Raw genomic sequence first — 24395 nt, 5'->3', positions numbered from 1 at the left:
GTTGGGTATGTTAAAATGGTTTTTACTTACAAACTTTCCAAAGGTCAGATTCATGCATTTTTCCATGCCACAGCAAGAAAACACAGGCAGACATTTTGGGTTACAAAATATAGTAAAACATTTCTGAACAAGTGGTCTGAGCTTGGAGCGATCAAGCTCACACACATCCTATCTGGACAAGTTCACATGTTGGAAGAAGACAAACAGTAGAAAGAAAGCGAACAAAGAACCTTCCTAACCGTTTGCCACCAGAGGTGAGGGGGCAGAACCTGGTTGAGTCTACCGAAAAAGCTTACTCTATGGTCTTAGCCCTTTCATCCATTAACTAGAGCTAAGCATGCTGTTTTATATGAGGCTGTAATTATATCCCACAGCTTTAGTAAGAGAGGCCAGGGGCAAGCGATCAGCAATATTCTCTCCTTCAAAATGAATGGGGTGGTATGAGAGCAGTACCACAGCCTTGAGTGTGCACACTTATCCCAGTATTGTCCATGCTCAGAATTTTTGTAGAGTTTGTTTTAAAAAAAGTGGGACAAACTGAAGTGCGGAGTACAGTGGTACCTTGGTTCTCAAATTTAATTCATTCCTGAAGTCTGTTCCCAAACCAAAGCGTTCCAAAACCAAGGCATGCTTTCCCATTGAAAGTAATGCAAAATGGATTAATCCATCCCAGACTTTTAAAAACAACCCCTAAAACAGCAATTTAACATGAATTTTACTATCTAACGAGACCATTGATCCATAAAATGAAAGCAATAAATGTACTGCAGTCACACAATCAATCAATCAATCAGCAGCTGAACTGGATTCCACACAGTCACAAAAACAAAACAAAAAGAGCCGCAAAAACAAAAATGCAAAAACAAAATAGCAAAAACAGACAGACCTCAGTGTAACACTCAAAATGGAAGTGTGGCACTCAAAACGCAGCACGTTCGGCTTCCCAAAAAAGTTTGCAAACCAGAACACTTACTTCCGGGTTTGTAGTGTTTGGGTTCCAAGTTGTTTGATTACCAAGGCGTTTGAGAACCAAGACACCACTGTACCTGAAATAGTCTCCTATCACACCAAACCCTCTTTGCAAAGGAATCCCGAGGAGGCAGTAATATTGGGCAGACACTAGGTGGCACCATAATGCTAAGCATCAAGAGCAGAGACTTTTAACCCCAAATGTTTGGTGTATGGGAGCCTCCAATGAAATATCTGGCCACAAAGATAGGTATACTGACACCCTGCAGCTGGTGTGTATATTTCCCTCTGAAGTTAGTACAGTAAGAAGTTGTTCTTGTCAGGAAGAAGAAAGAGTATTCTGGCACCTTAAAAAATAAACAGATTTTTTATTCTGTGAGCTAGAGGAGCTTGTTCATGCCAGTGTATTGTCTGTAGCAGACAGTTACACACAACACTGGGGCCAAAAGGCAGCACTGGGTCTTTGGAAACCAGAGTCATAGAAGAGGCTTGTTCACACAACACACTCTACACAGGTATACGGGTGCAAGTGCTTATGTGAAAAAGGTATACTCTTGTTGATTTGTACACCTCAACTATTGTCTGCACAGACTGTACACATGTGAAGCTCTGCGTGTACGGTAAATAACTATGAGTGTACAGCTATTTGTGTACACAGACACACAGATTTTACACTTGCTGAATGGAATGGGTGAACACCCTTAAGAAAACTCCAGCTCCAGCTCTCGATGGCAATTTGTTGTTGTTGTTTAGTCATTTAGTCGTGTCCGACTCTTCGTGACCCCATGGACCAGAGCACGCCAGGCACTCCTGTCTTCCACTGCCTCCCGCAGTTTGGTCAAACTCATGCTGGTAGCTTCGACAATACTGTCCAACCATCTCGTCCTCTGTCGTCCCCTTCTCCTTGTGCCCTCCATCTTTCCCAACATCAGGGTCTTTTCCAGGGAGTCTTCTCTTCTCATGAGGTGGCCAAAGTATTGGAGCCTCAGTTTCAGGATCTGTCCTTCCAGTGAGCACTCAGGGCTGGTTTCCTTCAGAATGGAGAGGTTTGATCTTCTTGCAGTCCATGGGACTCTCAAGAGTCTCCTCCAGCACCAAAATTCAAAAGCACCAATACTTCAGCGATCAGCCTTCTTTATGGTCCAGCTCTCACTTCCATACATCACTGCTGGGAAAACCATGGCTTTAACTATACGGACCTTTGTTGGCAAGGTGATGTCTCTGCTTTTTAAGATGCTGTCTAGGTTTGTCATTGCAAAAACAAACATGTGAAGTGTGAAAGCTCATTTTGCGGTCACGTGCCTAAAATCACAGCTTGCTTTGTAGCTCTGCTACAACAAACAAAAACATGGATCCAAAGCATGGGTCCTCACAATTTTAATCAACCAAGCTCCCACATTTATCATGTAAACCAGGATTAATCTACTGGAAGGAAAAGGATTAATCTACTGGAAGGAAAAAATTTTTTTTTGTTTTGACTATGGCAGACCAACACGGCTACCTATCTGTAACATGTAAACCAGGGGTGCCCAAACTTTTCTCAAAGAGGGCCAGATTTGATGTAGTGAACACACGTGAGGGCTGACCAAAGTTGTTGCACTTTTTTAAGGCTTTTACCCCAGGACATATACTGCCGTGGGGGCTGGATTAAATCACCCGGCAGCCCGGACTAGGCCCCAATACGGACTTTGGACATGCCTGATGTAAACCTACCTCACCATCCATGCGTAGGACAGCACCATGTGTTGCAAAAGCATAAGTTGAAGGAACGCAGGCTCATGATCCATGCACTGGAACCTCAAGACTAGACTACTGCAATGCATTCTGTGTGGGGCTACCCTTTGGCTTGGTGCACAGGCTGCAGCTGGTGCAAAACACTGCAGGTAGACGGTTTATTATCATCAGCCCACAACTCCAGTGCTCATAAGTCTGCATTGCCTGACTTGACAGCTGTTAAGTTGTGGGTGAACATATCAGACGACACAGCGATTCTTCAAACAGCTCTTGTTTATTCACAGGCCAGGACAGAACTGAACTGAAGGGTTCAGTCAGCCTGCTTATATAGAGCTCCACTAGAACGCAACAGTAACCATTTTCTGTAACTATCCAATCACTGAACGTCACTTTTGATCCCTTATTTGCATAACTATCTACAGTATCCCCCTGCTGGCCCAGGGTGAGAACTTCAGTACATAACAACAGCTACTGGGCCAGGTTCAAGGTTCCTGTATTAATTTACAAGGCCCTTAATAATTTGGTCCTTGAGGATACCTCAAGGACCACCTAATGCCTTATATCCCAGCCCGATTACTGAGGTATTTGTAACTGTTAGCGGCCCCCAATGTCTGGGATGCATGGCTCATATTCTCCCCGAGCTGTGGGTGCAGTACTGTGTCCCCAAATTCATGAAACTCCCAGCTGAGGTCAGACAGGCCGCCAACCCGTTGAACATCTGGCACCTACTCAATACTTTTTTAAAAAAATTCCAGCAGGCATGTTAATTGAAGCTTGGTTTTATAATTTTAACTGATTTTTACTTTTTTGTATTGTATCTTTGTAAACCGCGCGCTTAGGGACCGTGGTAGTTGAGCAGTATATAAATTCCTTAAAACATAAATTAATAAACAAATGGTGCTTTCTGCAGGGCTATGCCATTGTTTCCCAAATTCGGCCCTCCAGCTGTTTTCGGACTACAATTCCCATCATCCCTGACCATTGGTCTTGCTAGCTAGGGATGATGGGAGTTGTAGTCTGAAAACAGCTGGGAAACGCTGACCTACGCAGATGAGTTAACTCACAGCTGCCCCACAGGCTTAAACTCTGCACCCATCAGCTATGGGGCCGTGACTTCAACTCTGCCTTCTCCAGGGGCTGGCTGCACGAGGGAGTTATCTGGATCCAGTCCAGCAACATCTGTGCCTGACACACACCTGACAGCTGTGGGGTATGTGGGCACCATTTGCAGAAAGAACTTTGCAGGCCTAACTTGGGACCCGAATCTAACCCACAAGCTGGAGGTTCCCTACTGGTTACAAGCAGTTTATTATTATTATTATTATTATTATTATTATTATTATTATTATTATTTTATTTGTACCCCACCACTCTGTGTGGCTTCCAACAACAGATTAAAAATACATTAAAATGTCAGACATTAAAAACTTCCCTAAACAGGGCTGCCTTCAGATGTCTAAAAGTCAGATATTTGTTTATCTCTTTGACGTCTGACGGGAGGGTGTTCCACAGGGTGGGCGCCACTACCGAGAAGGCCCTCTGCCTGGTTCCCTGTAACCTCACTTCTCGCAGTGAGGGAACTGCCAGAAGGCCCTCGGCGCTGGACCTCAGTGTCCGGGCTGAACGATGGTGGCGGAGACGCTACTTCAGGTATACTGGACCGAAACCACTTAGGGCTTTAAAGGTCAGCACCAACACTTTGAATTGTGCTCGGAAACGTACTGGGAGCCAATGTAGGTCTTTCAAGACTGGCGTTACGTGGTCTCGGCGGCAGCTGACGGACTGCACCGTGTAACAGGTGTCTGGCCCAGCAACCTAAGGCGGACAAGCCACTGAAACAGGCATTCAGAATCCATTCATTTCATAAACCCTGCAGGGCTCAATCTCTGTGTTTGTGTATGTGTGTTTTTCTGTTTTGCCCAAGGGTCTGGGAGTGGGAGAGCTCTTTAGCATGATGCTTTTAAAATAATTAGATTATCAACAAACAAACCTGATGCTACGAATAGCAATGTCAGGTGCTGCCCGGGGGGGGGCGGTCTACTCGGGAGTAAATACTGCGTCCAGGCGCAATTAGCGCCGATTTAAGGAGCACCAGGCTGCCCAAAAACCTCACCAAAGATATGCAACGGATCGCTTCGTTGCAGAGGGAAGAGTTAGTGCACCGTGGAGGCTGGAAGGCTTCTATTCTACATGCGGGGGGAGGGGGCGAGGAAAATGTGCTTCGTGGGGGGGGCGGCGAAGGCAAGGAAAGGAGCTGAGCTCTAACTATAGGCTCCCACGCTTGAGCAGGCCCGACTCGGTGGGGCGGACCACCCTCTCTTCTGGAGGAGGAGGAGGAGGTTCCCATCCACGGCGTGGCCTCCCGCGCTCCTGAACGGGAAATCTCTGCAGCCCAAGACTCTCCGCGAGGCAGCTCCTCCCTTCCTGCCTTGAGCCGCCGCCAGCCGCGCCCCCCTCCCCAGTTATCTGCTGCCTGCCAAGCCCCGCCCCTCTTCATTGTCCTCCCCTTTCTGTTTATACACAAAGACCCCCATCTTCTTCCCCCTTCCCCTTCCTCCATCCCTCGCTTTTTTCCTCTCTTTCCTTTTTTTTTTTTTAAAAAAAATCTTTTCTCTTCCCCTTCTTTTTTTCCACCCTTTCTTTTTTCTCTTTCTCCCCCCCCCCCATCCCCGCCCTCCTGCCTTTCTGGGTTAAAGGATTTGAGCAATGGGTCTGGAGGTGGAGCTCGTCGGAGGATTAGAAGAAGCGGATGTGAGAAGAGATTGAGAGGGATTTCTCTCTCTCTCTCTCTCTTCTCTGCCTCGCTCTGTCGCTCCGATCCCGAAAACTTCTCGGAAAGAAGCAGAGGGAGGAGGAAAGAGGAGGGTTTGTTTTTTTCAAAAAAGGGAACTAACCAAACCCCCTTCCTCCTCCCCACCCAGCAACAATCCTGACTCAGACCCGCTTGGATCTGCCCTCCCTTCCCCTCGACTTGGGGAAAGGAGGAAAAAGAGATCTGCTGCTGAAATCTACCGCCAAGCAGAGGACCAGCTCCGCCCGCGCCCAGCCACGCTCCCGGGGATCATGGGCCAAGCGACGGATCCAGCCTGCCGCCTGCCCCACGCCTCCAGGACCTAGCTGGATTAAGACTCTCCTCGCGTGTTTTTGCGTATCGTCGGAATACGCTTTCCCCTCCGGCTCCTCTGAGCACTGGAGGTGGCTTTTTTCCCCCTCTTGGCGTCTTGAGGACAAGCCGCCGCTCCGGATCTGGGTTCTGATTTCGGAGCGGACGACCCTCCTGACTTCTCGGACGCCTGGGTTCTAAGGGAGCCGTGAAGAAATTCCACAGAAGGTGGAGCGGGGGAGAAGAAGAAGAAAGGATTCTTTTGATCTCGAAATTCACTGCTTTTCCCCTTCCAATTCTCGGGCACTTTGATTCTCTCCAGATACTGAAATACATTATCTCTACCGTTGGCTAAAAAAAAGGGGGGGGGGCTCCTTTGATCTCTTGGTTCCTCTCCGGACTCCTGGGTTCTGTCGACTTATTGGAACGCTCCACCATTTTAATTATTTATTTTTGATGTCTATAATCCTCTTTCCTCCCGAGCTCCCGGACTGCTGAATTCTCGGGATTTTCTGAATATTAACAAATTCTTGTTCTACAGACATCCAGCCACCTCTCTCCATCCTTTTGGGTTTCCAGCTTGAGATTTGAGCCCATCTCTCCCCCCCCCCACCGCCTTGGGCTTTGTGCTGATTTCCTCATCAGGGATCCTGGCTTCCTGACCCAGTTAAGAACTTTTAAGAGGAGGAGTTAGGTACCAAAGTCAACTCGGCACCTCCATCGTTGCTGGATTTAAACTCCTGGAATCGCTTGAAATTCTCGCATTCGGACTCTGGTAATTTTGATATTTAATTTTACCTCATTTGCACGCGGCCTCTTGCAGCCCCACAAACCCACTTTTCCTTTTCAGTCATCCACTGGGGGGCATCCTGATCAGTTTCTGCCAACAGGCAGGAGAAATCGGAGGCGTTCGGGATTTATTTTATCCCAGTTATTTAATTACAGCTTACTTCCTGTCAATAATATTAATCTCCCCCCTACCCCCCCATTGCCAATCGCTTGGGTCCTTGGTGACCTTCTGAACCCGAACCATTCCCCTCCTCAGGTTCAGATGAAAATAATTCCTTCCCCCACCCCCAATTTGTGAGCCAAAAAAATTGCCCCCCAAACTATAACCCTGTTATCTGAGATTATTTGCCACTACTTGGTACCAAGACCTGCATGTTTTAATTTAGATCAAGTAAGGAAGATGGCCTGTCAGCCCCTTAGCCTGTGCACACACTTGCCTCTTCAGATTAGTCTGTGCCACTGTTCCAATCTGGATTAAACAGCCTGGAATAATTTCACCACCCCTGGTTTATTACTCCCTGTCACCAATAAGAATTAAAAAGCACACCTGCAGCATGAATAGCCATTGAGTGGGTTTTCAGAACAGTGGTACATAGGGAGCTACCTTATTATGAATCAGGCTCTCCAGGGTGGAGATCCTCTTCCCCATCTCTTTGACCACTCTGGCCTCGTCTACATAACTATGGCTGCAGCATGCCACACTGCCCACCCCCTTTCTCCTTCCTTCAGTGGTGTGGCGCCTGAGCTCCTTGCGTGAAGATCCACGTGGAGAGCTGTCACCGCCCCAAGGCAGGGGAGGCAGCATATGGTGTGGGGTGTGTGTCTGGGTGTGAGCCGGAAAAAAGATGAGTGGATTGCGTGCAGGGAAAGAAGGCAACTCCCAGGTGGAGCTCCTCGAAAGAGGGCTTTTCATCTCCACGCCCCTTCCTGAACGGACCCTCACAGTTATCTTTCCTTCCCAAGTTCCTCCATTTTCTTCTTCATCGTCTTCTTTCCCTGAATCTGTCTTGCTCCCCCTTCCTTCTTTCCCAACCCTCTTTCCTCACCGCAATTCCAACTCCTTCCTGCCTAGCTAACCCCTTTCCCTTCATGCCTTCCCCCCTCCCTCCTTCAATCACATCCCCATTCCCTTTCTCTCCCTCTCACAAGCCTTTTCCCATCTACTCCCATTTTGCTATTCGCCTTCCTTCCTTCTCCCCCCTCCTCTTTTTCCCCTTCGCTTCCCTCTTTATTCCTCTTTATCGCTCTTTCTCCTCCGCCTCGAGTCTTTCACTTTCCCCAACTTGCTCTCCCTCCCTCTTCCTCTTCTCCTTTCTCATCCCTGGATTTCCCCTTCTCACGTTCCCTCCTTCTTTCCCAGGTTTCCCTCCCCGAGCTCCTCAGGCGAAGATGTCTTCTTCGGCTTCGGCTCTGCCGGAGTGGAAGCTCCAGCTCCTGGAGCGCCGGCGCAAGGAGGAGGAGGAGGCCCGCCGGCGGGAACGAGAGCAGCAAGACCGCATGGCCAAAATGCCCGCCTGGAAGCGGGAGATCATCGAAAGGCGCCGGGCCAAGCAGGGCTCCGGCACCTCTTTCTCCGAGTCTGGGGGGCCAGGAGGGACCGAGAGCGGCGCAGCTCCGGCTTCCAGCGCTCCGCAGCCCTGCCAGGAGGGGGAGCCGGAGAGTTCGGTGCTGCAGGAGAAGATCGGCCCCATCCACCAAAACCCATTCATCCAGCTGGAGAAGCGGCGCTACAAGGAGTCCGAGAGTGACCTCGCCAACGCCAAAGCCAAGCAGATCGTCGACCTCTACGGGCAGATCCCGGGCGTCCGCACCTTGCGTGCGGACAACGTCATCATCATCGAGACGGTCCCGGGGGCACCGCCGGCGCAGCTGGCCAGCAGCCGGCAAACGGGCGAAGCCAAATCGGGGAGCGTGGAATCCCTCAACGAGCTGCTGGCTCGGCGCGGGGGTAGCGTGACCGAGATTCGCGCCGGGGAGGTCTTCATCGTCAAGTCGGCCTTGAGCCGCAGCGTGGAAGATCTCAATTCGGTCGGCCGGGCCGAGAGCCGGGGGTCGCTGCCCGAGCAGCACCGAGGGAGGGTCAGCAAACTGCTGAGCCACTTCAGCCAGGAGGGCGGCAACATCGGGTCGGCGTCTCCGCGCCCGGTGAGGTCGCTGAGTACCGAGAACCTAACGGAAAGCAGCTACGTGGCAAGGAGGCCGGCCCGGGTGGCAGCGGACCCCAGCCCGACCCGGAAGCACTTCGACAGCAGCCCTCCGCGCGACCTTCCCGGATTGAGCCCACCTGTTCCCTACACTGTGGCATCCTATCGCAGCCAGTTTGAATCCAAATCGAGCAGCGGCGAAGGCTGGCCGGACAGCCCTCCCAGGCGCTCGCCGACCGGGAGGAGCTGGGGGCGGGAGGCTGCGTCGCCAGAGAGAAGCCCCAGGAAGGACAGTGTAGATTCGGAGGCCGCTTTTGAGATCCAGCCGGCCCCCCCGCCGGCTCCGGTGGCTGAGGATGATGTCCAGGGCAAAGCCTTGGCCAACCTGCGCCTGCACTCTCGGAACTCCTTTGTGGTCGTTCCGCGCCGGGCCCCGTCCTCCCCACCCCCAGAACTCAAGCAGGAAGCCAGCCCTTCTCTGCCTGCTGTCAAGCCCCCAGCCCCCACTTCCTGCTCCTCGCTTCTCCCAGACGCGGAGGAAGAGCCGCCCGAGGCTGCAGAGGCCATGAGGCGTGGTGTGGGGAGCAGTCTCACCAAGGAGGACGTCCGGGTGGGGGGCTTGGCCCGCACCTCGTCCCCCCACCCGGCTGTGCAGCGCCGCAGCGGCAACACCATCACCATCAACCCTCGCAAGGCCCCGGCCGCACCTGTGTCCGTGGTGGAGAACGGCATCGAGAGCGACACTTCCCCGGCTGCGGCACCCATGAAGAAACGCTACCCTACGGCCGAGGAGATCCAGGTGATCGGAGGCTACCTGTCCCTGCAGAGGTCCTGCCTTGCCAAGAACGACCCACACCGGAAAAAGGTACACACACCTGGCTGGCTGGGCTGGACCTGGCTCAGTTTTGCAGGACCTCCTTCGCTTCTCTCGCCACTGCCCCCTTTTGAGTTTGCTTCTTGCTGCCTTAGTTGGCCCTGCCTGCTTTCTAACTTAGGTGTTACTCTTTCATCGTCTTCCTTCTCTCCCAAATTATCCTCCAATTCCTTTTGTTTTCTTTTTCCTGCTTCCCTCCCTTCTTTCATTACTTCGTCCTCTTTACTCATAGCTCTGACGCAACTGGAAATAGTCATGTAAGGAATTGTACCGAGGCAACTTAGCTGGTTGAAGGGTGTGGGATTTGAAAGCAGGAGCCAGAACCTAACCTGGTGAGCTAGGCTCCGTTTATGATTGAGCCTTCCAGTAGCTTTTCTTTTTACAAAGTGCAGAATGCTTCGCTATTCCCGCCGGTTAGGTCACTGCTATTCCCATTTTACAGATGGAAAAATGAGGCCAAGGAGATGCAGCTTGCTCGAGCGTAGACGTATGTCTGAAGGGATTTGAATTCATGCCTAGGAAGCTGCCTTATACAGTCAGACCATTGATCCACCTAGCTACGTTTTGGCTACACTGAGTGGCAGCCGCTCTGCTGGGGATCAGACAGGGTGCAGGGCTCCCATCCCTTTCTGAGGATGGCAGGGATTGAACCTGGGTCGCATCTTTTGCAGGCAAAAGTGTGTGCTCCACCCACTGAGCTTCACAGCCTTGCAGGCCCTGGGCTCTAGCCCCAAAACACCCTAGCTTTCTTTCAGCTACTTCCTCTTGGTCTTGAGCATTCCTTTCACATTAGGCATAGTGATGTGAAGGCCTTTTTTTGTTTTGTATATTAAAAGGTGCACTGTATACGCAGTAATTTTACTCATTGCCTTGTAAGGCAAAACGTTTAGCAGGATCAGCTGTCTGCTGCAGCACTTAGTCCTTTTCTCCTGTGCTTTTTTTGTCCCCCTTTCACTCTTTCTTTATCTCTTCCCTCCACCCCTTCTCTGAATTTCCTCCTCACCTTCTGCCCTCAGCCTTGCTCCGACAAACTGCTGCATCCGGAGAATTGCAGTCGCCTTCCCCTGCCTTCCCCGTGCATAATTTTACACAGGAGCTGTGGCTGTGGGTTGATGTTGACCAACAAACTCTGGACAAAAGCTTGGAGTGTTTGCACACTAAAAAAGCACTTTTGAGCTTCTGTTTCTATTGGTGCCGTGCCTGGGTGTTCTTAATGGAGGACAGAATGCAGAACACTGTCTGCAATGTGTAGGGTTATTGTTGTTGTATTTTTACACTTGTTTGCAGTTGTTTTTGGTTTTACAGATGGATTTAAGACTCTCATTTGTAAATGACCTTTGGCTATTTATAGATGAGGACCCCAGGAGAGCCCCAGATACAGGCTAAGGTCCCCTGTTGGGCTGGCTGGGCTTCACAAGCTGCAGACCCGAAATGCAAATCTTCTCCCGGTTCAAAGGGGGATCAATATCACAGTTGTAGTTAACATGCAATTGCTTGTTCATCTGAAATTTCATCAGGAGTTGGCTGTGATCACTTGAATGCAACCACTGTCAAAGGGAGAAAAGCTTCCCCTGTGAAGGAGTGGGGCATCCTTTTCTCAGTAAACACATTTCTACAAGACAGTTGCTTCTCTGTTTCTTCACACAGTGGTCTGGATTATGGGTTGTATGCTGTGTGTGTGTGTGTGTGTGTGTGTGTGTGTGTGTGTGCTCAAATGTGTCTGCGTGTGTGCAGATTGTTGTGACTCATAGCAAGAGATGTTCCCATTTCCAGTCATTCTTAATATCCGAAGAGCAAAACGCCAGCAATTTCTGACTTTTGCCAGTATATGTTGAACCCGTCAGGGTATCCAAATGTCATGCTTGTTTTCCCATCGTTTAGTTGTTCAAAGGATGCTTCTCATGCCATGGATACGAATGTCAAAAAAACACAAGCTGCACACCCACAGATGTTTCTAGTGTTTCCAGTTGGGCCGTTAAAAATCTTAAGAGTTACTGGTTAATGCCAGCATTTACCAAATTCTGACATTGACCACAACACACACATAAGTCCTTGTTTGCATGTAACAATAAGCTAGGCTCTCTGACATATCATGTTTTCAGAGAATCAGAGAATCAAAGAAGGGAAGATTACAGTCAACGTAAAGAGCTACGGAAATGACTATAGTAGCAGCAGGAGCAGCATACTTGCATGCTGTAAATGGAGCAAGATAGGACATGTCAAATCCAGAGGAGAATCTTCTGCACAGCTTCTAGGTAGAGCTTAATGCAGCCTAAAGTTTCAGCTGTGATTTGGGCCTCTGACGAACAGGGTGCTTTGTGAATTACGGAGGTGACTAGTTGTCTTGAGCCATATCCTGGGACCTGCTCTCTGCTTGGACTAAAACACACACAGAAACCAAGCTGTGGAAAAGGAAAAGAATCAGGTTGGAAGGGACATTGTCACCTACTAAAGCAAGAAGGTCCCATAGCCATGATTTACTTCTTCACCAGGGACAAGACTCAACACTAATGTTTTCTAGCGTGCCAACACCTGAAACATTAGAGTCCCCAGCTGCCAGTGGTGCAGTTTTCTAATATGTGATACATATATGAAATAGGTCTATTTATTTGCAGAATGGTCACTTTCCTGCTCGGCTGAAAAAGACTGCGCAGAGCAGCTCAACGAATGTCAGTGGCAGGACAGTCCCTACCCCTAGTCTTAAAAGTCTCCGGGGCATGACACAAAAGGAAAAAAGGACTGGGAGGGAGGAGGAAAAACCTAAGTTCATGTGCTTTGTCTTAGGTACAGAGCTCTTGCAATGAGCAGCTGGAATGCAAAGAGTTTGAGGAGAGGAGGAACCAAAAGTTGCTGACCTTTGAGCTGGTGGAGAGGATCTGTAGTCCCCCTGCTTGCTTGCTTGCTTGCTTGCTTGCTTTCTCTCTCTCTCTCTCTCTCTCTCTCTCTCTCTCTTTCTCTCTGTCCTAGGATAGAATATCTGGTGATAGTTGGCAGTTGACAGGATCCTGTTGGAGCTGCTCTGTGAGATCTGTCTTTGAAAGAGGGGGCATATTCACGGCAATAATTCCTTGGTGGAGGGCAGGTCCTCCAGAGCTAAGCGGCAGCAACTTTCTCCTCAGGGCCTCCCCTGTCTAGTCACCCTCCTGTGTGTCTATGGAGAGGAACCTATGAGCATCCAGGTGTTACAAGACTACACCTGGAGGACCACAGGTTCACCATGCCTGCTCTATGGCATCTGCACTGCGGCATACGCTTCTCTTTGAGTGGCTGCAGCTTACACAAGATGGCGTCGCCTTACGCTCTACGGTGTGTGACCTTGGGTTTGTGGTGTATCTGTGGAAGTGCAGTGTTCAAAATTCGCCAGGCGCATTTTGCACCTGGTTGTCGGCTACTTGCGACCAAGTGAAGGTGCCAGGATGGCACCTGACGTCTCCACCATCCGGAGGTGCGTCTCTGGAGATCCTTGGATCTTGACTGTTTTCACACGCCAGCAACGCATCCTGTAGAATTCTACGTGTTATATTTTATCTGCGCAATTTCAGGAAACAAAAAGCCGTATTGAAAAATACGACCTTCGAACCGTCTGCCCCCAAAATAGGAACTAGGCATTCTGTTTTGGATATTGCAACCCTGGTTTAAGGAACTGTTTGGTGCTCAGCTTCTATATCTGAGTTTCTAACACTGGCAGCCACACTTACTTCATTACACCAGTATTTTCAACCTTGTGCAGCACTGGTTTGTGGCCCTTAAGAGGTTACCACAGGGAAATCTGGCCCTTGGGCATAAAAGCTTTAGCTGCCTGTGCCATAGAGGAAACACTTCAGGCATAATACAGTGGTACCTCGGGTTGCATACGCTTCAGGTTACGTACGCATCAGGTTACAGACTCTGCTAACCCAGAAATAGTGCTTCAGGTTAAGAACTTTGCTTCAGGATGAGAACAGAAATTGTGCTCCGGCGGCGTGGCAGCAGCAGGAGGCCCCATTAGCTAAAGCGGTGCTTCAGGTTAAGAACAGTTTCAGGTTAAGAACGAATTAAGTACTTAACCCGCGGTACCACTGTAAATGCCTCCCTTGCTGCCATGGAGATAACTTCCTGCTCCTCTGGCCATGTCAGTGGAAGAGTCCAAAATGTGCTGCCCTCAAACGGCACCCAAAGTTCACCACTTGAGACGGAGTCTTTGTGAGTCGGTTGGCCTCGAAAGCATCTAGTTCATGCTGGAAGACATTACACACAGAAGCCTTAAGTTCCCTCCCACAAAAGCCCTTTCATGCTAGTCGCCCTATACTACGCTTCTGGGGTCATTGGATGGGCCCCGAACAAATGTAGTAGCCTGTCTCTTCAGTGCATCATAAGGGAGTTATTTAGCCAAATTGCCAGCTACATGCAAGGCATCCAGGCTACGTCTTTGTTGCCGGGTGCCAGCGGCATTTTCTGCAGCCAGCTTCAGAAATGCTACCCAGTTCCTAGCCACCCATAAGCACAGACATCTGCCTCCCGGCTTATTAATGCTGTCCTGCCATTTCCAACGTCTTGCACAACATTCCCCCAATGTGGGAATCAGCGACTAAATAGCAGCTTTAAGTCTCGAGCAACTTAGCTAAATACACCCTTTACGGGGATCCTTTGTCAGCCTTTAATTATCACTCATTAAGAAAATTCCTCAGTTCTTCTGTTACTCAACTCCAAGCCATTAGTGCTGGTGTCCGTAAGGAACATGGGCTTTTGAACCACATCTGCCCCACGTTATACTACATTAAGTCAAACGAGGTTTAAATTGACTTAACATTCTTGGTTTCTCAAAAGGAACTCTGGGAATTATATGTTGTATTCAAGGGCTAAGAATTCTGCTTCAGTCACCAGCCCCATTGCGGAATGGAGTTTCTTTGAGAGGGAGACTTGGCGGTTTAAAAGGGGTAATTACTTTTTAATTAACCGTGATTTAGTTTGTTAAGGTTTTCACAATGGAAGACTGCAGTCGCTTATTCTGCTTACCAACTTCCCTTCTTCCCAGCCTAGGCTGCTCTTGCGCATTGATGTGCAGAAATCCACCTCCAGTGCATGGAGACAGACATTGTCAGCAGCTAATGTCAGCTACAGTGACTGGTTGAAACTTTGACAATGCTGTGGACTTTTTGAGCTTCAGGTACCATCTCAAAACAGACATAAACCAGCAGCTGAGATCCACACACAGTGCCACACACAGTCATGAGAAGGGGAAGTCAGTAAGCTTTGTCTCCTCCCCACCCCAGTGTGCATGGAAGCATTTTGTGGCCATGCGTGCGGGAGCTTCTCTAAATTCCACCCAGTGTTTGCTTGAAGAAACTTGCAGACTCGCATTCCAGAGGTCATTATGGCTTCCAGGTCTGTGAGGGCTACATGGCCACTTTCAGCTCCTGCAGATGTTGTTTCCGTAGGCAGGAAAAAAAACACAGAAACTTACAAAGAAGCCAAAAGTTCAAGAATTAAAGCCAACTCAGGTTTATCCTTGCCTGTTCTGTGAATTAGTAAATGGAGCATTCCTCTGCTATTATCACCCAAGCCTTCTTGTTCATCTCCACAACAGAATAACCTATGTCTGTGCATTGTTTTTTAAAAAACATTTTTATTTGATTTTACAAATACAAGGTTATTAAAATCCAAATATAAAGCCATATACAGAGATTCCTCTGAAACTCGTGACTCCCCACCCCCACCCCCTCCATGGGGTCCAATTTTGAACATTTACAACTGCATATTCTTCCATACTATTTTATATCAATCCATATTGTCCGTGATACTTTTTAGACTATAAGTGAAATCAAAATCCTGCCAGTGTTTCCATCTGCTTACAGTGGTCTCCTAAATAACTTATAAATTTTCCCATTCTTTTATAAAGGTTTCGTCCTCTTGGTTTCTGAGTTTTCCAGTCAGTTTTGCCATTTCGGCATCATCCATCAGCTTGGTTTGCCATTCCTCTCTGGTAGGGACCTTGTCTTCTTTCCATCTCTGAGCTAGTAGCATCCGGGCGGCTGTTGTTCCATACATAAAAAGTCTTTTCTGCTCCTTTGGAATGCCGGTGCCTATAATTCCTAATAAAAAAAAGCTTCTGGTTTCATGATGATATATAGTGTTTGTGCGTTTTATATCCCCTCATGTAATGCTCTGCACCTTGACTGAACCTTCTTCATTCTGATGGTCTGGCTAGCTTGGGTGAGTTTGGCATATAGATATCCTACCTCTGGTTTTACCGCCATGCAACATCTCTCACTCCCAATTTCTATGGTGTTCAGAATTTCAAAATATTGCATGCCGGTGGTGGGGAATCTGCGGCTCTCCTGATATTGCCAAGCACCAATCCTGTCATTCCTGGTCATTAGCCATGTTGGCCGAGGCTCCCAACTCCAGTAACATCTATAGGACCAGAGCCTTCCCATCCCTGTCGTACTGTTTAGGAAACAAAGTGATCCCCATAAAGGCAGACAGTATTTCTAGGAACCAGAGCTGACTCTATAAAGTTACAGTGTCATTCTACTCAAGGCAATTGGCACATGTAGGTGCAAATTCTATTTTTTGCCGTTAAATGGGCACAAGTTATCCTGATCGCAATCTCCCCTTCTAACCTGTGTGTTTTGATCCCCCTCCCTCGCCATCCGACATACTTGTTTGCATTTCACCCAAGCCTGTTCACGACATCCCTCAGGAGGGAAATTCCAACCCTGCCTTTTCATCCATCGCTGGACTCTTCTTTTCCTTGTCTTCCTTCACAAAAAGCCCTTTTATCGAGTCTGATTTGCTGGAAGCAGCTAAGCCTGACTGGAGTCCTCCCCACCCCACCCCGCCGCTTCATTTCTTTGGCCTGAGCTATTGCTGTTGGGCTCCGGTCCAGGGCTGACACAACGGCCTCTGAGAGGAAGCGAGGCCGGCTGACATCAGCTGAAAGCAGCGGCAGGCTTGCCGTCAGCCTCCTCCTTCCTCTTCTGAGCGAGCAAATCTGTGAGAACGATCTCCCAACTCTTGCTTCCTTGCCTGGGCCAAAGTCCCAGTCAGAAAAGGGAGCTGCACTACAGGGCTAATCTGATTTCTGGTGGGGGAAAGGGCAAAGATGTTACAAATCACCCGACAGAAACTTTGCTGGGGAAAACAGCCATCCGAAAGATGGCGTCCTGTGGTACCTCAGAAGGCGACGAGCTTCTTGTGGCATTAATAGACAACAGCTTATTTCAACACACATGCTTATTCGGATTTTTAAAAATCCACATTCACCCACTTGCAGAACTTCCACTGTGAGGGTCACAGTTTGCTAAACTTTTAACTTGTTTTTTAAACTGTCTGACATGGCTGTGGGGATGATTCAGTCCCACCACAAGTCCAGCAGATGAAGATTCCTGTTTCTCTCTCATTTGTCTTGCACAGAGAAGGAGAGTAGGATGGGGACATGGGGAGCTCCTGCAGCCTCCCCACCTGCCACCATAGCGATCTGTCATGCTGCCTTGATGAGTGGAGGGGAAGGAAAGAGAAACTGTTGAGCCTCTGCACCTGTGGCAGAGTTGGATCATGCCTCAAATATTTGCTTAGAGTGAAGAAACGTTGCTAAGGGGGCATGTGGGCAAGTTCCAAAGAGGGCTACATACTTCACAAATGGAGCCAGTGTCTTGAAGAATTGTGGGCCATGGGGAAGTGTCAGCAAATGCAGCGTTTTCCCTCATGGCACTGCAGGGATGGGAGAAGCACCATTCTGCACCGTTCAGAAGTTGCTAATGTGCAACGGCACCTGTCAGCAGCATTCAGTCTTCCCAGACCCATAAAGCACTGATATAACCCCTATCTGCGACTTGTGACACAGATTTAATTCTGTGGGTTAGATGTGTGTGTGTGTTTTGCTTCTACCAGCCCTAAGCCTATTTCTTATCTCCCCCTTTTTCCCTTCCTTTTGCTCACCTCTCTCTCTGCCTTTGTCTCCAACATATACTTGTAGCACTGTTGATTTGGAGGAGAAACACAAACACATTAGGCTAGCAACTCATCCACAAGAAAGCTCCATGATCCCATTGGTGGAGCATGTGTGTTTTCCATTGGTGGCGCATATATATATTCTTGAGTCATCAGATGTCTCTTTTTACTCAAGAGTCACCCAGACCTATAGATTACTTTTTGCCCTAGCGTCACAGGGCCACAAAGAACAGTGTAATGGGCAACCTGATCACAGAAATCCTGTCAATATTCATTTCTCAGGAAGTGTTTATAGGACCACAGCTCTGACCTGCGACTGTATTCATGCTTTCCTGAGAGTAAGTCCCATTGAGCTTAGTGAGGCTTACTTCTGAGCAAACATGTGTAGGATTGCACTGGTTTTGTCCCTTCCTCTTTAATTCTTTTATTCCTAAAGCACCATTTGTTAATCACTGCCATCCACTTTGTGGCTCAATCCCAAACTTTTTGGCTTAAAACTTACAGCCTGGTGAGTTCAGCAAGACCTATGTCCCAGTCAGCATGCTGGTAGATGGGGCATATTATTTGTACCTAAACACACACACACACACACACACACACACACACACACACACACACACCAAGTCCATTGTGTGTTCTTTGCAGACATATTCCAGCCTGTTAGCCTAAAACCATTATATATAAAGAGAAAAGCATTTTGTTGACTCTTGGAACAGGAAAGCTCAATCGTTTTTCCTCTCCCTTTTCAGACGTGATCCAATCATTATCCTCACACTGCTTTCCTATGCACAGAATAGTCTCAGTTAGTTCATTGGGGCTTATTCCTATATAGGATTTCAGCTTCAGTTTTTCTTTTCTCACTGCTGCCCATCCCTGACTGACAGTCAAGTGCAATTCCGTGGATATCTATTTAGAAAGGCCCCATTCAGTTCAGTACAGTTTATCCCCAGGTAATTCGGTACAGTGTAGATCTCTCTTTTCTTCTCTCTCTGGGACTGCCCTTCTCCTGGTTCCAGCTGCCCCTTTGACAGATGCAACCCACATTGTGAGCATGAACACAGACAATACACAATTTTCCACACCCTGCCTCTGTAGTGGCCCCTGCCAGCATAGGATTCTGGGAATATTTTGTTGAGTCCCCTCCTCCTAGGCCCTGCGGTTTTGGCTGCATCTCAAAACCCCTTTTGTCTCATTCTGGCTCTAACGTCCTGCCAGCTGTAGCTGGCCAAGGGGCTGCTGGGTGAGCACAGAGAGGATGCCAGGGTGAGCGATGACAACACTCAGGAAGTTAGGAGTGGTGGAATTCCTTGCTGTTGCTAACAGAGACGTGGGTTTTCCCCAGGGCCTTTTGCAACACCGGGGATCTTTATGTACAGAGGGCATGTGCTCACGCAGGAATCACATACCCACCCACTCACATGCTCTCCCTATTGCAAAGCACTTTGAGAAGGAGTTTCAGGGGCCTAACAGAAGAGAAGAAGAGGGTGAATAAGGGATCTCTGGGTTTACCGTAATTCCTGCTTCTGGAAGGGGAGTGATGTTTTGTGGGCTAGAACAGAATAGGACAAAAATAAGTGCCACCATGATCAGAAGAAAGAAAAAGCCCGGGCAGCTCTTGCATCTTTCAGAGCAACTTTATGTGCATAAATTAGCACAGGCATGGGAAACCTCTGGTCCACTGGCCAAATTAGGACCCGCCCAAAGTGGCCTGCAGGGTGTTGGAGGAGCTCAGGATCCAGTCTGCTGGTTGGATCCTGAAATGAAGCCTTGCAGAGCATGATGGTGGCATATATTGCTGCCGACCAGTTATGTCCAGCTATATGGGCCACTTCAGAAGCTGGCAACCTTAATTCTATCACCAGATCTGGACAAAAAATAGTAGTTAAAGCAGGGGAAATGGCTAGACTTCCTATCTTCTGCCAAGAGGCTGATGAGGGAATTGGCAGTGTCCTGAGTCCTGTGGCATCTTAGAAAGTTTTCTGTGCATTTGACAGGGGGGAAAACCCCTAGCAATTCTTGGTTTATTGGTTTCCGGCTTCGTGACGAGTCAATGGTGGAGGTTCAGGCAGGGGAAAGCCGGGATTTATGAGGCAAAAATCTTGGCAGTGTTCCCCAGTGGGTTCTGGGGAGCTCATGCCAACCTGAAAGGCAGAGCGGGTGCGACCTGGGAGTATCTCCCTGCCATGGGCAAGCCTCCATCTCCAGCATGATTTGTGCTTGGTTTCTCCATAATTTGGACAATTGGTATTTATTAAGAGGTGCTCCTGGACTGTCATGTGCCAAAGAGCTGCAATCTATCAGCTGCCAAAAGGATTGGGCTTGGCTCTTTGGAGTTTATTGTGGCTTTATTTTGCTAATTTGTTAGTTGCCTAATACAGGGCAGTCTCTAACGAGACTTACGATCAAGCTTAACATACATACAAAATAGTTAAAAACAACCATCAACAATTAATGACCATCAAAATTAAATCAATACTTTAAAAAAACACACAAAAACTCCAGCCTCCGCAGGAAACAAGGAAACAGAAATACTTTCAGCAACTGGCGCAAACTAATCCAAATGATGAACTAGGCTCTTGCCCAGGAAAGCTCATACTACAATAAATGTTGTAGCCTTTAAGATGCAAGAGGGTTCATTGATGTATTTGCTGCAAGAGTCTAATAGGCTTCTTAGCCCCTCTTAGCTTTTCAGTGTTTCCAAATTAGGTTATAATAAAGATGAGTGGCCTGGAGAAATAGAGTGAGGCACTTAATACCGCATGTACAAGATTACGTTTTCTGTTTAATCCAGAGCTATCACCAGGGTGACCAGCTGCAAGAAAGGACAGGGTTCCTGTACCTTTCATAACTGTGTCAATTTCCCTCTTCCATATAGCTATTAAAGGCACAGGAGCCCTGCCCTTTTCAGTATCTGGCAACACCAGGTTCAGTATTCAACTAATACAGATTATAATCCTCACTTTTACCCAAAGGCAGGTGAGAAAAGGGTGGGAACGGCCCACCCTTTCTCTGTTTAAAAGAGCATTAACGGGTAACTAATACACACTGGATGATCTGTTGGGCACACCCTTAAGAGTAATAATTTCTACTATGAAATAAGCAGAGAAAAGTGACAGCAGCGGCACAGAACTGCAGGCCTAACAAAACAGTGAGAGAATGCCGAAAGGAAATGTCTCTACCAAAGAATTTGTAGGTGTCACGATTGCCAGATGTGGTGCTGGTGACTAGCTCAGGTGGCTTTCATTTTTATTTTCAAAGGGCTTTTAAGCAAATTCATGTGGGATGAATCTCTCAATGGCTATTCGTTGTGGTAATTAAATAGACCCCTCATGTACAGAGGCAGTATACCTCTTCCTAGAGGAATTTTGAACGAAATGGCTCTCCTTGTACAACAAGATGGCGGGGAGCCTGTGGCCCTCTGGATATTGTTGGACTCTGTTAAAAACAATAGCTAAGGGGGCTCTCAAAAAAGGTAATGAGGGTGGGGCAGAACCCCTCTTCCCTCCCTGTAATTCAGTCCCCGAACATAGCTGGTTTTGGATGGACAGCCTGAGGGCCAGACCAACGGTGACTTTCGCTTATGTGGATTGGTCTTACATGGCTGATTTCCTAGTTTTTCAACAAATAGGTGTGGGTGGGCCTGATGCCAATAAGGGACCATTTCCACACACCACAGGCCTGATCCTGGGAGGAACCCTCAAATCGGCTATTTGTTTTGTTTTGGTTTTTTTAATCAGTCACAAACGGCCAGACTCTCTGCCTAGTTTGACCCTCAGTAAACAAAGCAGCGCAAGCCTGGAAACCAGCCAGTCATACAGCGACAGAGAGAGATGGTGAGGAGATCAAGGCACATTGACCTCCCCCCCCCGCCAGCCCTCAAATTATGGGGGGGAGGAATAAGGCTCCTTTATGAAATCCACAAACCCCACCTCCTATTCCTCCCAGATTCAGCCAAATCACATCCCCCTGCAGCCTTTGAATGCAGCAGAAAAGAGGGATTCTCAAAAAAGTTGGCCTTTCAAGCCCACATCTTTTTTATATACAATACATGTAAAAAGAAGTAAGTTTTTCTGCATCTGCCGTTTGCACTTTTTGAGGAGGCCTCCCTCAGAATCTGGGAGTTGCAACTGTCTGTGGCAGATGATAGACATGAGGACCGAGGACATTTTTGCGTGTGCAACTGGCAGAAGGTCCAGGGAGGCATCATGGAAGATTAAATACAGAGGGGAGCAGGAGTGGGAGCAGCGGACCAGGGCTCCTGGCAGAAGCCGCCCGCTGTGTTTTTCCAAAGGAAGTCATTAAAAATATACTGAAGTCAGTGTTTATGAAGTTGCCACAGTTACCATGGAAGGCCTCTTTTAACTCCTCACTTCTTTGCGGCAGATGCCCTTAAGAAACCTCCCACCCAAGGCCTGCCGCTTTTTGGCACACACTCAACCCATCCCCTCTGCATTTGCCTCAGGCCCTCGCTGAGAAACATTCCTGGCACTGAGTTGAACTTGATTCCACTGGTTTCAGCTCAGCGCTTCCTAAAGGATGCTTGTGCTAAGGAAGCACTGGTGGAGATATTGGGAGTGGCACCACTGAGAGTCCAGAGCGATATGCAGGAATGTCTGTTGCTGGGATTGTGGAGACAGAACAATAACATCCAAGACCAGGGCCGGCTCTATGATTAAGTAGAGTGGGGCGGCTGCCTCGGGCAGCTTATTTGGAGTGTCTCAAAGGGGCAGCAAACTGTGAATTTATTATTGTTGGGTTTTCACTGCCAGGGAGTGTTGGTGCTTGTGGGATTCTCCGCTTCAAATGCCAAAGCCTGGAGAACAGTAGATACTTACATGGGAGATATGTCCCAGTGAACTCAGCTGGGCTTGCTTCCGAGTAAATAGGTATAGGAAGGGACTGAAATTAACTTGGGCATTATGCACCTTGACTTGTGTGGTTTCAGGTGACACCATTTTGCTGTTCTTTATGTGGCAAAATTCCACAGGCAGGCCCTAACCATGGCTGAGTTGCATTACCCTTGATTCTCCACCATGAGGGTGGGGTGGATGTTTATTTTCTCTTTCCCCCCCCCCTTTTATTATAGTCTCAATAATTTTGTGTGCTTTTTGTTGCAAACCACTCGGTGGGCTCTTGATGAAGGGTGATATATAAATCTAATAAATATATAATACCGTAATTCTGGTTTGTGACAGCTTGGGTTCTGCCATTTTGTCTACTTCACTTTTAGAGCCACAGTTGCTGCCATAGATCTGAGTTGCCAGCTTTTGTCACGGCCTTGCTCCTGTGTCATTGAGAGCAGCGTAACACATAGATGTTATGCAAGTGACACTTTCCCAGGGATTCTCCCCCACACCCACTGCAGCTGTGCAGCACAATTCTGAGCATGTTTACTCAGAATTACTCACAGGTAAGTGTGCATAGGACTGTGGCCAGCAGAACTGTACTGCACCAGATGAAGGGATGGGGATAAATGGGAGTTGCTGCCCAACATCTGAAAGGCCGCAGCTTCCCCATCCAGCATCCTCTTCCCTGAAGTAGCCAATACTATTTCCCTCCAGGAAGTGCACAAACAGGGAATGAATGCAACAGCTCTCCCATGGTGTTGCCCCCCCCCAGCCACTGGAATCCAGTGGGCATGCAAGCTCTAAACACAGAGGCTCCATTTAGACAACTTGGCTAATAGGCTGCTGATAGAGTTATTCTTCCCCACCCCTCGGAATGTGTCTAATCCCCTTTTAAAGCCATCTAAGCCTGAGGCCATCACCATACAGTCCGACAGCGAATTCCATAGATTAACTGTGCATTGCATGCGGCGGCTGGGGGCGCGCGGGGGGGGGGATCCTTTTTTTTTGCCTGGCAGTAGACTGTGGGAATATTATGGGAGTTAGGGACAAAATGTCCTCTCTATTCGACTTTCTCTGCAACAGGGCTGTGGAAGCCATGGCCCTCTATAGTCTAGAGCAAGCATAGGCAAACGTGGCCCTCCAGATGTTTTGAGACTACAATTCCCATCATCCGTGACCACTGGTCCTGTTAGCTAGGGATGATGGGAGTTGTAGTCTCAAAGCATCTGGAGGGCTGAGTTTGCCTATGCCTGTTCTAGAGGCTCTTGGGCTTCAACTCCCCATCAGGCCCAGCCACCCTGGCCAGGGATCAGGGGTGCATGGGAGGGCCACAGCATCCCCACCCCCCGTGCTACACTCTGCATATTTTTTTAATAAAGTTCTGTCACGTAGAGCATGATACGTTTAATCTCAGGTGCTCATGTTGGGCAAAAAAAATTCCTGTATTGCAAGGGTTGGACTAGATTCTATGTCCTCACCCTACAGTTGGATTCTCCGCCCTAAACTAAAAAGCCCCCAGTGCGTCAACTTTTCCTTGATCGTTCATCCAATTCCTTGGATCGTTTTGGTGGTTCTTTTATTCTCTTCATTAATAAATGTGTTTTACTCATTTTGCATCCAATGATAAACAACAATAAAGAGGACAACAATGAGTAGTATCAGACCCTAAACCTTCTGAACATGTGGCGGTTCTGTGTTAACAGAGAATTCTTAATTGCAGAGGGCTATGCAATATTTACTTGTGTTTTCCCTCAGGACATCTCTTTAGAGGTAGGTCACTGTTGTTCCCCAATTAGGCGATGGGAGAAGCAAGGCTGAGGAATAGCACTTAAGAGTCTACGGCAGAGACACAAAGTCTTGTAGGAGGGTCAGAGTTCAGTTCTCAATCTGTTTGTGACAGTGTTGTCTCACCAGATGCATTTGTCCCTCTCAGCGTCTCTTGTTTTTCTTGGTTCTCTCCTAGAACTACTTGGAGATGTCAGGGAACGAATCTGGGACATAAA

The 24395-nt window shown here is 48.2% G+C and overlaps 1 protein-coding gene and 1 long non-coding RNA gene across 2 annotated transcripts in view; one reads left to right on the top strand and one right to left on the bottom strand.

Annotated features, from left to right (window-relative positions):
- The first annotated feature begins 4181 nt into the window (after positions 1-4181).
- PPP1R18 (protein phosphatase 1 regulatory subunit 18) overlaps positions 4182-24395 on the top strand; it is a 42616-nt gene continuing 22402 nt past the window's right edge. The window contains exons 1-2 of the mRNA XM_083601323.1: positions 4182-6581; positions 7956-9604. Coding sequence (XP_083457449.1) covers positions 7985-9604 — 1620 coding nt within the window. The 5' untranslated portion in view covers positions 4182-6581; positions 7956-7984. The remainder of the gene's footprint in view (positions 6582-7955; positions 9605-24395) is intronic.
- LOC310757445 lies at positions 14520-21361 on the bottom strand. The gene is made up of 3 exons (XR_014545214.1): positions 18148-21361; positions 16255-18115; positions 14520-15684 (listed from the first exon to the last, which is right to left on the bottom strand). It is a non-coding gene; the product is annotated as an uncharacterized lncRNA (long non-coding RNA).

This window comes from Podarcis filfolensis (assembly GCF_964270895.1).
Source record: "Podarcis filfolensis genome assembly, chromosome: 2".
Classification (NCBI taxonomy): Eukaryota; Metazoa; Chordata; class Lepidosauria; order Squamata; family Lacertidae; genus Podarcis; species Podarcis filfolensis.
This window is presented reverse-complemented; position numbering and strand designations above follow the sequence as displayed.